This window comes from Sus scrofa, chromosome 1, assembly GCF_054392235.1.
Source record: "Sus scrofa isolate SSC_HxYL_T2T_F1_AM1 chromosome 1, Sscrofa_HxYL_maternal_Yorkshire_Landrace_v2.0, whole genome shotgun sequence".
NCBI lineage: Eukaryota > Metazoa > Chordata > Mammalia > Artiodactyla > Suidae > Sus > Sus scrofa.
Window position 1 is genome coordinate 253,978,624 of NC_139383.1, and position 17,455 is coordinate 253,996,078.

General features: G+C 40.7%; 1 protein-coding gene across 2 annotated transcripts in view; it reads right to left on the reverse strand.

Annotated features, from left to right (window-relative positions):
* Nucleotides 1-5,334: 5,334 nt before the first annotated feature.
* The window catches only part of ALDOB (aldolase, fructose-bisphosphate B), a 61,505-nt gene continuing 49,384 nt past the window's right edge, over nt 5,335-17,455 (reverse strand). For both annotated transcript variants that reach the window (XM_084991506.1, XM_021066854.2), the window contains exons 2-9: nt 14,243-14,364; nt 13,223-13,434; nt 11,916-11,970; nt 10,792-10,952; nt 9,943-10,026; nt 9,046-9,220; nt 8,429-8,628; nt 5,335-6,152 (exon numbers count right to left, since the gene is read on the reverse strand). In XM_084991506.1, the coding sequence (XP_084847632.1) occupies nt 6,057-6,152; nt 8,429-8,628; nt 9,046-9,220; nt 9,943-10,026; nt 10,792-10,952; nt 11,916-11,970; nt 13,223-13,434; nt 14,243-14,364 (1,105 nt within the window). In that variant the 3' untranslated portion in view covers nt 5,335-6,056. The remainder of the gene's footprint in view (nt 6,153-8,428; nt 8,629-9,045; nt 9,221-9,942; nt 10,027-10,791; nt 10,953-11,915; nt 11,971-13,222; nt 13,435-14,242; nt 14,365-17,455) is intronic.

Genomic DNA, 17,455 nt, shown 5'->3' on the forward strand with positions numbered 1-17,455 from the left:
CTTCCTAAGGGAGGACGTCATCAGCAAATCTAGGGGCAAACACAGCAGACTCGGGCATATTTGCTTGCAGAGTAAATTTCAACTCTTTTTTTAAAAAAAATCTTTTTGACATAACTCAATCATTTTTACAGTTATTGTTCCTAACTGGTATTTATTATCCTTCACCTTCCTTGTCTACCTCCTTCAAAAAATGTTCTGTGGCCTTGGGTATGGTGGGGGTGGGTTGATTGGCTTCTTTTTAATTAAGGTCATCTCTATAATAATTATGCATGAACAGATAGAAAAAGGACAGGTAAATTTACTTCACTGCAAAAAGTATACAAGTTCAAGTAATGTGTATTTTTAAAATATCTGCCAGGTGCTATGTTAATCCTATAAATACTGCATAGTTGCATTGAGCTGTCCTTTACCCTCAAAAATACTTTAAGGAGGGAATAATATAAGTCATAAGTATTCCATAGCATAAAGACTGGGGGAAAAATCACCCAGCTTACCAAAACACCAAGTTTTAATACATTTTGCAAAAATAAAACATAGTTTGTATCTTTGCCTGTGCTATTTCCAGTCCAGGAGCCATGTTCTCAAGAAGCTACTTCTCATATCAGTCTAATAGCTAAGATAAACCTCTGTATTACATAACAGTCATTGTGTTCCTGGAACCAAGATGTGTACTCTGACTTCTCTGACATGTAAATTCCTCCAGGGCAAAAGCAGGGCAGGGCAGGAAAAGTTGGAAGTGGCTGCATAAAGATGTCTTGTCCTTGGATATCTTAAGAAGGCAGAATAGATTTCTCTGACATCTGGGACCTTGAGCTATAGCCTAACCCTGGTTGTTGTGAACAGCCAGAAGAAATAGTACTATGTTTAAGAGATGCTCTATATTTCACTGTGCCACCATACTCAAAGAGCTGAGTCTATGCTTGTGTGTAAGCCCTTTTTTTTTGTTTTTGACTTTTCAGGGCCGCACTCATAGCATGTGGAAGTTCCCAGGCTAGGGGTGGAATCAGAGCCACAGATGCCGGCCTACACCATAGCCACAGCAAAGCAGGATCTGAACCATGTGTTCAACCTACACCACAGCTCACAGCAACGCCAGATCCTTAACTCACTGAGCAAGGCCAGGGATTGAACTGGTGCCCTCATGGATCCTAGCTGGGTTCATTAACCGCTGAGCCATGATGGGAACTCCAGCCTCTTTTTGAATTTTCATTTGTCCCAATGCTTGCCTCTCAAGTTGCAATAAAACAGAGGGTATTAGGATGGTAAATAGCTATACTACATAAAAAGAGTTTGGTGGTATTGTTTTCCCCAGTCTAAAGATGTCATGTCCATTCACCAATTTCCACCTCCAAGAGGCGAGGCCCTATGTTGGATTGCTATTGTGCATACGTAGCTGACTCCCAGTTTCCCCCCAATCTTTGGCATTCTAAAAGCTAATTTTCAGCAATACCCTTTTACTGTGTGATTCCCTGCTCAAAAATTATTCACATGTCCCTCTTTCTCATTACTTTAAGGCAAGACAATTTGTAATATCCCTGCCCAATCTCCTCTCCCCCTCCCCTATGCTACTCGACTTGGCCTCACCATTTTAATTTCCCACAATTTCCTCAAAATATACAACCTGTACTCTAGTCAGGACACAGTTAGTTCATCCTCACTTCCACAAGTACCTCTGCCATTCTTTAAGAGCCAAATGACAGAGATGAAAATATAACATTTATTCATGATTTAAGTATCCAGCACTGTACGTAAAATATTGCTAACCTCACAACAACCCTATTTTACAGATGAGGAAACTGAGGCTCAAGATCCCAAGAGCATATAATTTGCAATAAACTGTCTGTAATTCCTCCCAACTCCTTTGATTTTAGCACCTCACCTATACCACTGCAATTTACCACATTACTCGGTACCAATTTGTTTACTAACTGTATCCTTACCTTCCTCATCTCAGTGGTAAGGATACAGGGACCATGTAGTATCTTTATAGCATCAAGCACACAGTAGTGCTAAATGAATACTTGTTGACTGATTTTTATATATGTCTACATATATCGACACCCAGTACTGAGTGTTAGACTATTTCTGGAGCCTTGGGGCAGAATGTGTTATAGTCAAAAAACATCATATTTATTTGAGTAATTTAAAAAAAAGAACTGTAACTGACTGAGTTTTGCCATTACCACTGTCTCTTAATTCATCTTCTCTAGACAATAGGCTTAGGGAATTCATAGCACTACATGAGCACTCTGAACTCTATTGAGCATAGATTGTTCATCTATTACCATAGAAGCATGACAGATATTGTTCTCAAGACAGGTTTACAATTCTTTATCCAAGAGCTTTAGAGGCATATACGTTTTGGAAATCAGCATTTTTCATATTTTAGAGAGAAAATACAGTGTTTACACTATATATTGTGTAAATTCCTCTACAGCATCTGAGTAAGCACTTATAGTCAGAAACATCTCTGCTTCCCATCAAGTAGAATCAATATGACAACCTTGAATCAGGTTTTGCCACCAAATAATTTTCTCCAAACTTGCAAGAAAAGTTTTGCATTTTAGAGCTTTTTGTATTTCAGCATTGTGGATATGGGATTTTGAACATGTGATTGAGATGCATTAACTCATTTAACCTCTGAATAATTTGTGATACTATTCTCTATTTTGAAGATGAAGAAACTGAACCACAGAAGGGTTGTGTTAGGTGTCCAAGGTCACATGGCTAGGAAGTGGCAGAGCAGCATTTGAACCTTGACTGACACCAGAACCTGTGCTTTTCACCACCAGGAGTACTGCCTCCTGAGAGAACTCTGAAAATCACACTAGCCTAAGTCGCACCTACTGGTTATGTGACCTTGAACGATGTTATCAGTACACTAGATGCCAGTTTCCTCCACTGTTGCTATGGGTGAAACATAGATGTCAGCTGGAGATTTTTACCCCAGGACAGCTAGACCAGATGGTCTCAAAGTCCCACTCTCTGCCTTGCCTAAAGCCTGATCCAAGATTTCTGAAAGTTTCTAGAGGCTTATGTTCTGTCAGAGTTGGCTTCTGCTTCTGCTAAATCAATTCACATTATGAATCATGAATTGTTTCAGTTTCTTGTTTTTGTAAAGGACAATGTGGACTCATGTGAAACCTAATTATTCCTCTCAAGAAGACAAATACATTTAGAATAGGTTCAATCCCTGGCCCAGGGCAGTGGGTAAAGGATCTGATATTGCTGCAGCTGCAGTGTGGGTCACAGCTTTAGCTGGGATTTGATCCCTGGCCCAGGAACTTCCATGTGCCAACAGGTGTGCCCCCACCCCCCGCAAAAAAAAGACAAATATGTTTAGATTTCTTGATATTTCTCGCCTTCTCGAGTCTTTTAGTCAATACCCCACAATTTCACACTGCCTTGCTTCCTCCGGCCTTCCCTCTTTCCCCTCCTTTCTTATTTCTTCCTTTCCCCTCACTCATTTCCCTGTCCCTTCACTTCCTTTTATCCTTCTTCCTCTTCAGAGCAAAACCAAATTCCTTTTTTTTCCTCCCATCATTTAGTAATTTTTTTATGGCCTGGGCTTTTGTTACTCGTGCCTTCAAGGTATGATCTTCTTCTAATGAATTATCAAAGTGTTTTCTCTAGCAAAGGCAGTTCCTTTTCCAAGAATTCCTTCTCTTTTGTCATTCTGTGTTGTCCAACCTTAGATGCCATTGCCTTCCTTTCTGCGCTCAGCCGTACTGACAGACTCTCCTCTCTGCTTCCCAATGCCTAGTCAATGGCATTTGTGCTTCTTGCTCAGCTACTTAATTATCTGGTATGCAAACATCATGGCTACCCTAAAGCTGAAACTTCTTTTAATTACTTTCAGTGCCCAGTAACAGGTTTTATTTTTATTAAGTGTTCAATAACTGCTAGAATAAATCTGACAGCGTACCCAAAGCTAGGATATAATTAGTATATTCACTCAGTGATCGTATAGTTAATAGGAAGTCTGTAGCCTATTAACACTTATCTTCATATTACTGTGAGGAAAGGAATTTACCCGCTTTGAGATTTCAAAGACAACTGTAGTGCTTTAGTCAGGAAAATACATGAGATTATAGCCAGGGAAAATGCATTATACAAATCCTCATCCCCGCCCCCAAGAAATGTAATTCAGCCTTGACCAAAAGACATCAATAATTCATTCTTGATTATAAATTCATGCTCAACTCATAAATGAGAATCTAAGCTGTTTCTTGATAACTTTGGACCAGTGATGCTAAATAAGCTCTAGATAAAAATTTTCTGGCATAAGAGCTTTGTCACCTCAGGTGTTACAAACACTTAGGACAAATTAGCACATCAACTACTTGCTGATTTCAGTGAATGAGCGCAATAAAAAATGTAAAAGACCTATATATAGCTGTGGTGGCAGAGGTATTGAACACTACCTGTCACCCTACCCTTTCCTTCCTCCCTGGCCATGTAATCCATTATACAAGAAAGAGACCTGAAACCTAATCTCTCAACTCTATTCCCAATCTCTATATGTATGACCATCAGCAAATAATTTAATTGCTCTAGGCTTGGTTTTATCATCTGTAAAATGAAAGCCTCAGGTTAAATGACCTCTAATCTAGGTGTGAATTGCTTGTATGAATATATAGTAGTTGTTTTTAGAAAAGGAAATAAACATGCAAAAGTTGTAGAAGCTCGTAATAAGTAAAAATCTCCCCTCTGTCCCACTCCCAGGCCTTTCTCCTTTAAACTAATTCTCTTATCCCTCTAAATCATTTGCTTATGTATCATTTAGTGTCATTTATCTTATTTTTCAATAGTATCATTTATCTTATAAATGAGTAGTAGTATCATTTATCTTATTTTTCAAGACAAAGAATTTAGTTTACTACCTTCTCCTATATTTTAATTATGGGTATGAATATTTTAATGACATATCCATTTCCTTTGTTGCTTTAATAGACATAAAGCACTATCTCTTTATCCATCAATTTCAGGTAGTATCTTGACTGCTTTCTAGGTAAATTAGTGTTGCTTTTGCTTTCCTCCACTTCTCTTCCCCCTTGAATTTCCCAGACTCTATCAGTTAAATTATTATTTTTCCCACTAAAATCATTACTTTCATATTGTCCAAAGTTACAATGTTTAAATTCTTCCTTGTAACTACATTTGTTTTTAATGCTTTTTCTATATATTAATTCTGAAAATTGGAATCCAATAAAGTATAACTATGTAAATATTATTTATTGCAAAACTAGGTAGTGTGCTTGGATGTGTAGAGGAAGGTGGAGTCCTGTGTCACCAAATCTGGGCCACTTGAAGAAGAATGCTGTGCTCCAAGCATCAAAGTCACAGTGATTTTTTTATTATACTCCACATGTTGTTTGAAATCATTTTACATTGTAGCTTGCTTCATATTTTGAATGGCTTTCATTTCTAAAAGACCTCAACCTTGGTAGTTCTAAGACTTGGCTAGAGTGTGAGCATCCGTGTTTTTAAATTTTGCCAGGTTATTCCAAGGAGTAACCAAAGTTGAGGATAGACCACTAACGTCAGGTATGCCTAGTAGAGTCAAAGGTAATGGAATATATTAAGCATTTTTAAAGCAAGAGCAGAAAGTAAAACCTAATACAAACTGAATGCTTGTAGAACATTTTATTTCTTTTTTGGTTGCAGCTGTCTCCTTCATAACCTACTGCTAAAATTGCTTAATGAGACACACTTCTCTGCACTCAGCTTAAGAGGTATTTCATTTGGTTATTTGGATGGAGAGCTTATTTTGTTTTAAAGTCTGTTCTTAGATGGATGCTCTGGGGCATGGAGAGTTGGAAGTGTTGTAGGGAAACCACTGTGTGAAATTTCATCAGATTCTTGATATCCAGACCTATGTTTCAATAACTGATTTTTTTTTCTTTGTGTCTAAGAACTTAACATGCATTGTGTTTCCAGTAGTTCCAGTCTAATTTTAGCTACTATCCAGGTTCAGCTGAAAGGCTGTTGTTCCCTTTCAGCCCTCCTACCAAGATACCTACAAGCCTGAGAGAGAGGCTGGTTGGCCTCAGGTTCTAGTAGGTATAGCAGGCTGTGAAGAGCGACTGAGTGGAAGCAGCACCAGAAGAGCCCGTGTGAACATACTGTCCTTTGGCTGCCTGGCAGTTAGCCTAGAAAACAAGTGTGAGAGGAGACACATTAGAGCAACCTTTGCTTGATCCTATTTGCTTCTTATTTGAAACCAGCTACATCTTCATGTGGATTTTTTTTGTCTATACAATGCTTTCGCTAAACATTGCTGATACCATCCCTTTCCTTCCATAATACGTTACTTCTTTGTTTCATCCCAGTTTTCTAAGCATTTCTCAGGCAAGCCTGAGGTTTGTGTCAGTTACTGTTGGGAAGGTTTCTTTTTAGTACCAACAACATTGCAAGAACAGTACTAGAAATTAAAGTGGAGAAACTACTCATATAGTGATAAGGAAATGGAAATTTCAATCCCAGTGTGGAAAAGCTTGGAATAGCTGTTGAAATAGCCTGTTAGAGAACTGACCAGACATATCGCCAAGCATCAGGCAGGTGCAGCTAAAGCTTCACTATAGCAAAAATGAATTTTTAAAAACAAATTTATATTTGTCCAGAAGAATATGTAATTTGTAATGTAGTTGTTATCGTAATATCATTTGATCCCCCGTGCAAATTAAAGGTGAGTTCAGAATTATGAAACCTGTGATAATATTCAAATGCTATTCAGCAGTACCACATCTTTAAGTCACTGTTGCTATTTTCTGATCTCTCCAGGACTTATTTCTAAATCTACAGTGATTTTCAAAATTAGGTTTCCTGGACCTAAGCATTTATTAGAAATGGAAACTCTCGAGTTTGACTCCAGACTCAGTGGCTGGGTTCAGTCATCTGCATTTTTAACAGCCCTTCAGGTGATTTGGATGAATGCTCAGGCTTGGACACCACGGTTCCAGAGGATAAACTCAGCATCTCTTCTTTTGTGTGGATGGCCCTTCTGAATCTTACTTTTAACAATTCCTCCGCATATTAGCTATACTGTCCCACCTCATCAGCCCCAAACCAACACAGCCATATCCACCATCATCACAAAAGCATTATCTCTAAAATCTCACATCTCTCTTAGGCCTCTGAGATGATTTCTTTAGCTTCTCTTGGGCCTTCCTTTCCTTTAGTGCCTCATCATCAGACTTCTGCCTATACCTGATTCCTTTCCAGGCTCCTCTGTCACCAGCAAGCTGAATAAGGCTACCGCTCAAATCTAGTATTCTTCCAGCTTCCTATTAAACTTTTACTTTTCAACTCTGCTCTTTCCCATTAAGGTTGATATGAATCTTCCTGCATGCTTAAGAGAGCTGTTAGGAAAATTTAGGATCTAAGTTAATGTACCACGAACTCACTCTCATTTCAGCTGCACCTTGCTTGATGCTTGGCCATAAGCTTTGGTCAATTTCCTAGCAAACTACTCCAACAGCTATTCCAAGTTCCTCCCTGTAAAGACTGAAATCTCCATCACCTTATCACTCTCAACAGATGCGCTCACCTATAATCAGTGATCAACCACAGCATCTCTCTGTCTCTACAGACCTGATTTCAAACCCATTCTGTTTCTTTTTTTCTATCTCTTCCCTCCTTTCTGTGACCAATTCTGCCACTTGTATTTAATATTTAGTCTCATGCAGTCCTGTTTCCTTTTTTTGTCCTCTCCTAATCTTTAGTGTCTCCTCTGGCTCCTTCTGTTTTAAACATGCCAAGCTCTCTCCTATTTGGCTAAATGTTAAGCTTCCTGAGGCAGTGGCTGTGTCTGCTTTGTTCACCCCAGTCCTTGGCTCACAGTAGGTATTCAAAAAGGATTGTACTCAGTGAATGAGACTTTTTTGTCCTCATTTCTCCTGGTAACCTTTCTGGGTCTTTTCCTGACGCACATCTTGAATAGATATGTTTCCTATACTGAACCTGTTTTGTTGAGGGTCACTGTTATGCCCCTCACACCAATAACAGCCTCTTCTCTGTCCTTATTTTTAACCTCTTTGTAGCATGTTATAACTGACCTCTTGAAACCTGATTCTGTTTGTTCCCAGAATCTTTCGTTCATCTTAATATACTATTGCTACTTGTCTCGGTGACTTCTCTTCTTCATCTTTCCAAAATGAAAGGTGTCCCAGGTTCATTTCTTGGCCCTCTCATCTTCCCTCTAAAGTAGCTCTGTGGAAATTGTCCTTTAAACTAGCATCATCATTTATATTCCCAATGTGGATAATTCAAAACTCTTTCCAGCATCAACCTTCCTACTAAGCTGTAATGCTACATTTTCAAATGCCTAGAAGACACTCTGGAGATACTTCATGGCCTGAAGAAAGCAATGAGAGCCGGACCCCAAGGATCCACTTGATCGAGTAGATAATAGGTAGTAGTTTCTTACCAGAGCCCGCTTCATAAAAGCCTCCTGGGTTGCCTTCTTGTTTGCAGCCTTGCCACCCCAGGCAGCCAGTGCACTGGCCTGCAGGGCCCGTCCATAAGAGAAACTTAGTTTCCAGGGCTTTGGTAGAGGACAAAGGTTGATAGCATTGAGGTTGAGAGTAGCATCTTCTTCACTCATGCCACCGGATAAAAAGCAGATGCCTGGAAGGAGAGAAGCCATTCCAATCTACTAGTCCCAGCTATGTACCCCGCTTGAAAAAGCAAGCAAGGAGACTTTAAAAAAAAATGTAATGTCTCAATCTTTTCTCCACTTGATTTGCATAGGACTTGGTTGGAGAAATCAGTTTGCCTTTGCTGAGGCTAGTTGGGCTAAGGAGAGAAGGGCTTTAGTAAATAAGAAGGCAGTGAAGTGTTGAGGAAACCAGTGGACTGTGTGCATTTGGACAGACTCAAGATACATGATATCACGGAATTTGAGAGGAGGTGCTGGCTGCCTGTGAGGTGGCAGAGGTGTGTTTCATGGATAAAAGCAGACTCCCAGACTAATGCAAATTCTTATGGCACTCCTTCAAAGCGTAAGGACTAAGACCTCAAGTTATAGAAGAAAGAAAAGCTTACCAGGAACAGCTGCAGGAACAGTACGGTACAGGGCTGTGACGGTGGCCATTGCCACTTGCTCTGGAGTATACTTCTTGGTGCAGGCATGTCCAGCAGTCACCATGTTGGGCTTCAACAGAGTGCCCTCCAAATAAACATGATGGTCATTCAGAGCCTTGTAGACAGCAGCCAGGACCTGAAGGACAAGAAATCCCAAAAGTGAAATCCAGAGCCAGCCATAGAATCACCTAACCTTAACATTTGTACACTGCCAGAGAAGCAGGATGAAGGAATTCCCATGTGTTGCTTGGCCAAAGCTTCTGAACCAGCCCCTAGACCTAGTCAGGGTAATTCAATGCAAACCACAGCTACTGAGCACAGCCAAGTTGGCCTGTCTCCACTGTCCTTCCTCTAACCACTCAATGCATAGACTACTGGCATAGATCTAGTTCCTAAAGGTCCTTTTTCTTTCCCAATAGTCCCTTTGGTGAAGTGAGCCTTCCTTGATTTAGTTAGCTGGGGCCACCTAAATTGGCTTCCATTCTCCATCTCCAGATATACTGTGGCTAATTTAGAAAGTCACAGGAGGAAAAAAATTTCTAATTACATTTTCTCATGGGAGCCTCATTTTATTCTAAAATTTCTTGAACTCAGGTACAAAAAGATATACATATGACTTGTTCCAGGTCCCACCCCTGGGAACATGGATGCTCAAACCCTAGTCTTGATAATGCAGATGCTGTGCTTCTTCCACCAAAAAATGTGGAAGGTTTGATAATACCTCCATACCTCCTCAATGCTACATAATAATTATAACTGCAGAATACTTCATATGCAACATGATATATGTTAAGTAACAACTGTTACTTAAAAACAGATTTTTCAATGGGCATTTGGCCCTTTATATTGAAGACTTACCTTCTCAGTAACATACTGGCAGTGTTCCATGTCATGGTCTCCATCAGGAATTACCTCTGGTTCAACAATGGGTACCAGCCCATTCTAAGAAGGAAAAAGAAGGGGAGAGAATGAAGCTCTGCTCACTGGGATCTTTTCTTTAAAAAGATATTTAAAAGTTGGAACTGATATAAAATTAAAGCCCTTACGGAGAAATATATAGGTGACTTAAAGGCAATGAAAAGAAATTTAATGGGATGTCTAGTGAGCATTTGTGGCTTACCCAGAAAAGAAGAGTGAGGGGAAAAAAAGCTTTCCTGGAAATGCGATAAAATAAATGCAAACTTTTAATTTATATATCTTATTCTAGAGATGATTCTAGCCACCTCAGAACCTACCTATCATCCTTTTAGGGCAGTCAGGCTTAAATCACCCATAAATATGCCTCTTGTATGGGTTAATTAATAAATTGAAACAGTGTTTAGCATCAAGCTACCATCCTCTAAGAAATTATTTGTATTGGTAATAGATCAGAGCTGCCCCTTTGAGCTAGGGACTTAAAAGGATCATGTCCTTGGACATGATTAGGCATCGACGAGCAAATGCCCTGGCCTCAAGAGCCTGTTGCTTTTAAGACTTGGCTTACAGTGCTACGGCAAAGAGCTGCAGTTGATGGTATTTGCCTTTTGAACTCATAGCTGGCTAGTGGAACCAAATATTTCCCCATCACACAAAGCTTAAGTCGTGAAAAATGCCCTCAAGATATACTGCTGAGAGAAGAGGAGGGATCATAGGCAGTTACTGCAAAATTAGAAAGATGGACTCTGAAGAAAGCCTTCTGCTTTTTAGCGCAGGGGGAAGGAAGAGCACCTGCTGACAGATGCTGGCATAGCGGGCCAGGGCATTGGCGTTTTCCTGGATAGCAAGGTGGGATGGACACTGCTTGTCAATTCTCAGCACCGCACGCCACTTCCCAAAGTCAACACCATCTTTCTTATACTGAGCACAGCGTTCAGAAAGGCCATCAAGCCCTGCAAGTCACAAGAGAGAGAAAGGCTTATTTGTCCCTCATTCCCGGATCTCCGGGACTGATAAACTGAAGGAGTTTACCCTTGGCTTAGCTTTCAGTCACAGAGCTTGAGGACCCAAAACATCCAGGGCAAAAACATCCAGGCAAAAATTTTGGCTCCCAATAGTGAGCCAAAAGACCTGAGTTTAATAAATATGGTTTTGATGTACATGCTGGATACTTTGTAAGAAGAATAAAGGTAAGTAATATTTATTTTGTACTTACTACATGCCAAGCATGATTCTAGGCATTTTGCACATCTAATTTCATTTCATTATCATAACAACCCCAATAACTGTTGTACTATCACAACCTAATAGTTGTATCCTACAACTTTCATGGTTGTATACTCATTTTACAGATTCGGAAACTGAGACTCCAAGAGGGTAAGTGATTTCACCATGTCTGCATAGCCCAAGAGTAATAGAGCTGGGATTCAAATTCGGCTTAGCTAACCCATGCTATGGTTTATACTTGTCTACTTGGGCAGTGATATACCTTGCAAAATTATCTAAGTAGTAAGTGATGGAAACAGGATTTAAACCCAAGTGTGACTGATGCCATAGCTTGGGATCTTGCCTCTCTACTGTTGCTGAATTTTTCTCTAAAATAATACTCAGAGGTACAGAGTATCTTCTCTGTGCAAAGTATTGTGGTAAGTACTTTATATATATTGTCTAATTTAATCCATACTATTATTCTGCAAAGTAGATATTATTATCTCATTTTAGCAAATACTCAGAACATTTAAGTCACTAGCCTGAGGACAGACAGTTATTAAACAGAGGAGCTGGGATCACAGAACAGGTGTGTGACTCTAAAACCAGTATGATATTCATATTTTGTTTTCTCTCACTCACTTCTTTGCTTGCCTTCATTTCTGGCATATATTAGCATGATTCATATCAGTGGGCAATCTCCTTACCTTGAATGGTAGTTTCTTTGTTTGTTCCTGCAAGGGGAGCTCCTCCTTGGTCTAACTGTGAATATAAATAATTAACAAGTAATTAGCAGGTGTCAGTTGTCTTAGTAAAATACAAGCAGAGCCCCTGGTGCTAATAGTTCTCATCTTTCACAAACCAAGGAGTTGAATTAGGAAGGTGTATTAGACATTGAGGGGACACAATTCAGTCCAAAGAAAAAGGAGTTACCTAGAAGGAACAATGCAGGAGTGTCAACCCTAAGAGGATGGACAGTATGGAAAGCACAGGCCTGGAGCTTGGGAAGTAAATGATCTGATAGGATATGGGATACAGAGGGTCAGTATAAAAGTGGCTTCCCTTAAATTATTTATTTATGTATTCAAGAGACATTTATTAAGTACCTGTACATACATACCAAGTGCTATTATAGGAGATACCAAGCTATTATAGGAGATAAAAAGAATAAGGATGCAGCCTTTACTCTCAACACAGCAGATGCTAAGAGGCGGACAGTCTGGGCTTGAACTGGCTCCAATTTTGCCTTCCTTGTAATTCTGTTTTCTCACCTCATCTCTAAAATAGGGATAATAACTGAGTCTACTTCCAGAGGTTGTGAAGAGGAGTGAACAAGTGCTTGGAGATGTAAGCGCTCAACAAGTACTAAGAATCACTCTTGAGAAGTTCACGCAGTTTTGAAAGACTTAATTACAGCAGAACAGTAAGTGCTTTAACCATAATAGCTATCACAGACTAAATAATAATGACATGACAGGAACTGTTTTTAAAGCTCATGACATCCTTATAAGAACCTAATGAGGTAGGTGCTATCACTTCCATTTTAGAAATGAGAAACTTGGAATTTCTGTCGTGGCTCAGCAGTTAACGAATCCAACTAGTATCCATGAGTACTCAGGCTCGATCCCTGGCCTTGAGCTGTGGTGCGGGTCACAGACATGGCTTGGATCCCACGTTGCTGTGGCTGTGGCGTAGGCCACCGTCTACAGCTCCTGTTTGACCCCTAGCCTGGGAACCTCCATATGCCATGAGTACAGCCCTACAAAGACAAAAGAAAAAAAAAAAAGAAAAGAAAAGAGGAAATTGAGATACAAAGAGATTAATACCTTGTAGAGAAATGGTTGAGAGAAGTGGGTATCGGAAGAGTCTAGAAGAGGATCTGGTCCTCAGTGGGAAGGTGATGAGGGAAAGGAGTGAGAACAGCAACTCGATGAGAATGTTCCGAGCACTGGTCCTGCCCAGGCCACTGTGCTGGGAGTGTGGCTGCAGTGAGGCTGAAGCAAAATGTATTCACCTTGATTCCCAGCACGATCCCCTTTTCCTTGAGGATGTCTCTGAACAGCTTTCCCTGGCTGTCCTTCTGGTAGAGAGTCTCATGGAAAAGGATCACACCCCCGATGCTCTGGTTGATGGAGTTGTCCACAGTGAAGAGGATTTCTCGGAACTGCCGGCGGTTCTCTTCTGTGTTCTCCACCTTGATCCTTTGCAGGCGGTTCCCCATGGTGCCTATGTGGGTGGGGGTGAGGAGGGGGAGAAGGCAACATAAGGAGCCAGGGTTTCCCTGCCACTCTCCCCTACACCAGCCAGTGACCTCACCAGCATGGACGGCAACGCTGTTTCACCCAGATTGTCAGAGCCCCTGCTTCTTTTTTTGTCTCCCCAGAGAAAGGATGTCAGGATGTCAGGATGCTGGTGAGGAAGTACATGAGCTGGACGTGTCAGGGTCAGGGTGGGAGCCATCATGGTATCCAAGTGGGGCTGTAAGGCCCTCAGGCAGGTCTAGCTCTCCCCTGGTCCAGCCCTGATCTGACTGGATGTGCAGACAGTGGAAGCAGGGGGGAAGGGTCCTGACTTCTCTGGCTTCTATTGTTATATGGTGGGCTGTGGTGTCCTACCGCAGCTTTCCTTTGTGCCATTCTGAGCTGCTCTCAGCCACAAGCTCTTCCCTGTTCCCGATATGGACACTTCCCTTCTCTCCCTGCCCTTGCCTCGGCTGGCTTTATAGTGACATCTCAGGGGCAGCGGGGGCCTCATCCTGCTTACTGACCTCCTGGCCTTATTACCACTTGGATTCAAATGATCCCCGGCGAGAGGCCTTAAAATGGAAGGCCTGAGCCTGTTCACTTGGTTTTCAGAAATCTGCCTTCTAGAGTGACAATACTCAAAAGGTCTATGCTTACTGAATATTCTGCTCCCACTCCTCTACATATAAACCTTTACTTCCTTTGAGAGGAAAGAGAATACAATTATCAAGTTGGCTTTGCTAAGTGTAGAGGCAAAAGTATACTCATTGTGTGATGCCTCCAGCACTTACCCACAGACTCATCTGCAGCCAGAATCCCCTTCCCATTGGCAACAATGCGCTGGGCAATTTCTGAGAGCTCCTTCCTCTGTTCTGGGGTGAGAGCTGGAAATTGATGGGCCATGGTGATAAGTCTGAAAAGAATGCAGGAGAGTCAGTTATGAACAGAATGGTGGTATCACTCACATGGATTCATGACCAAGACAGCAGGTGTGCAGAAAAGCCCCACAGGCCCCTCTGACATTTCTGGCCTGTTTCCACAACTGGTTAAACAAATGAGGTCTGTTTTCTTTTATCTTCCCCTGGACCTAAGTAGTTGCAATTAGCCATAACGGATGAAGGTGGAATGCCAAATTTCATGGTGACCCTAAACAGAATGCCTTCCAGGAAAGCATCAGGATCACTGATCCTGAGACTGAACCAGCTAATACGTGATCCACTTCAATCTTACAAATAGAAGGCAGAACAGTAATTGACTATTTCTCTGATCTGTGGATTCCTGGTCATCAGGTGCTCTAGATGGCTAGAGGCCAGAACAGTGAGACTTTCAGCCTCTGTGGCCATTCCTCACTTTGCTCTATAAGCATATAATCCCACTAGAATATTCAGCCCTCAGAGGATTTGGGAGGAAAAACCATTACTTGGTCTTAAATTTAACCTCCCTTCAGCTTTGGGACATAGAGGGAGGGTGAAGTATGTCACCTTTTTCTTAAATTCAACCACCTATGAGACCATTTGGGGCAGATGGGGAGATTTTTCCATAAATGCCTCTGGGATAGAGGTTCTATAGTTTTAAGGATGCCATATGTCATATGTTGATTCCTGCTCCAGTAATTCTCAGTTTCACTGCTTTAGCAGAGAAAGACTCTGGCTCCAAGATCCCCTACCAAAGCAACCTCCTCATCTGAATGGGATCATTTCCCCTGGGTGGTTGCCGCATTGGGCTCATCCTGAAGATGCATGCTTACAGGGCTCTCATCTCAGACATCAGAAAGCATGGTTTCACATAGGTTGGATTATCAAAGAAAAAAATGGTAGTGAAGTTTATCTCGAGCAATTTCCTATCCAATCCTGTGGCCTCCTCCTTTCCCCAGTCTCCTCTCCTTTCATATACTCACATTCAGGGTAGATCCCCTGTGTCTGCTTTCTACTTCCTGGAAGATAAGGGATTCCTCAGTTCTCATTTGATTCACTAACCAAAGAGGTAACCAGAACAGCTCTTATCTTCATTAATTAATGAACTAGCTAAGACTTGAAGAAGTTAATGGCTTGCCAAGGTCCCAGCTAGGACGAGGCAGAGTTCCCACCCAGTTCTGTTTCTCATGCCAAATCAATCTCTTCACATATTCTGCATCCTCTCAAGGCAGGCTCTCAGTATTCTGTCCTTTGAGATGAGACGTCAATGGATACTGAACTAATCCCTGAGAAGGTATAATGGATGGCCCTCTTACTGTGGCTACTCTCACTTAGCCCCAAGGAATGGAACCACAGTTCTGTCACTGGAGTACCAAAACAGGCTAGTGGGCAATGATCTCTAAAGGAGATAATTTTCCAAGGTCCCTCACATCCCACCCACCTGAAGACAGTGTTTCCTCTGTTTATATATTAGTTCCTAAATTGCAGTCAGGAACTGTTAGCTTTGGACCTAATTTCCAGATCGCCATGGCAGATAAAAGCCAACCTGAGATTGGTAACCTTCAAGCTCAAGTGCCAATTTTCTGTCTCAGGTTAGATATTTGCACAAAGAAGTTGAAGACTACCAAAAAATAAAGATGTTTCCTTAATGAAACAAAAGGAAAACATAGCCCAATAGTAGCAAATGATCACTTATTGCCAAGTACTCTGCTAACTGCTTTACATACACTATAAAATTTATTTCTCACAATAATCTCAAAAGGCAACTGGGCTTCCTCCCTCCCCAATCCGTGCCCTGCCATATAATAGAAAAGAAAAGAATATAAGAGTTTATTTTCCCAAGGACAAATAGCTAATAAGGGACAAATAGCTAATAAGGCACAAATCTGTGATAAGGGTAAGTACTCCTTCTTTCAAGGAAAAGAGTGAGATTGGCCAAAGGAATTGGTCTTTGGATGACTCTAATGTCCTTGATGACACCCCCAGAGTACCCCAAATCCTTGGGCTGTGGATCATACCCACACTTTACCAATTCATAAATATCTGAGTCACATAGAAGTAGACCAGACAGGCCTGAGTTCAAGGACCAGCTCTTCCTCTTCCTCACAGGAATCATAAGCAAGTTGGTAACTTCTCCGAGTCTTAGTTTACTATGGATTAAAGAATCATGAAATCTGCTCTGGTTGTTTAATTGCCAAATGGATCAAATGTGACCAATGTGAATAAAATGTTAGTATGCTACTCATTGTAGCTGCTCAAAATACATGTGTTGAATCACATGATAAACATGAAGATGCTTTATAATGCATTATGAAAATGTGAGGTATTTCTCTTTTTCAATTTTTAAAATTAAATTTTAAAATTGCCTAAGGGACTTCCACATTTTTGCTTACTATCAAGGTATTTTCTTTAGTCTCAGTGTGCTGCCTTAACCAGAAAAAACTCAACCAGTGTGCTGGCTCAACCAGAAAAAAGCAGAGAAAAGGTCAAATCGAACAAGGCTGTTTATGGGAAGTTAAACTTCTACAGAGGGGTTAAAGTTCTGTACCACATCAGCACAAATGTTGCTTCTCTGTTAATCATAAAACAGGGTCACAGGCCAATGTTCACCCCTGAAAGACAGGAGGCCATCTGGGAGTGGGTAATGATAGAGAATGATTTCTGTGGCCCTAAGCTTCTGCTTACTGAGGTCTCAAGACAACTTTTTAAAACTATGATTTGAAGTTGTTCATACTGTATTATTAAGATAAAAAAAGAAAGTTTCAGAAAAGTGTGTAATACATAATATAACTCTTTTTTAAGTTAAAAAAAAATTGGTATACACACATATTGTGTGTGGGTTCATATAAGCAAAGAATAACCACACTGGGGTTGCTTCTGGGAAATGGAATGGAGTGGGGTGATTCTCACATTTCTCTTTATGGATTTTTGTAATGTTTGATTTCTCAGTGAATAAGTTTATACATTAAATTATTGATGATACATAATATATTAAAGGTAATATATGTGCAAATCTGGGAGAAGGATATGAGTATGAACATATATGAAGACAGAAAAACAGAGCTACAAGTAGACTCAAAGATATCTGTA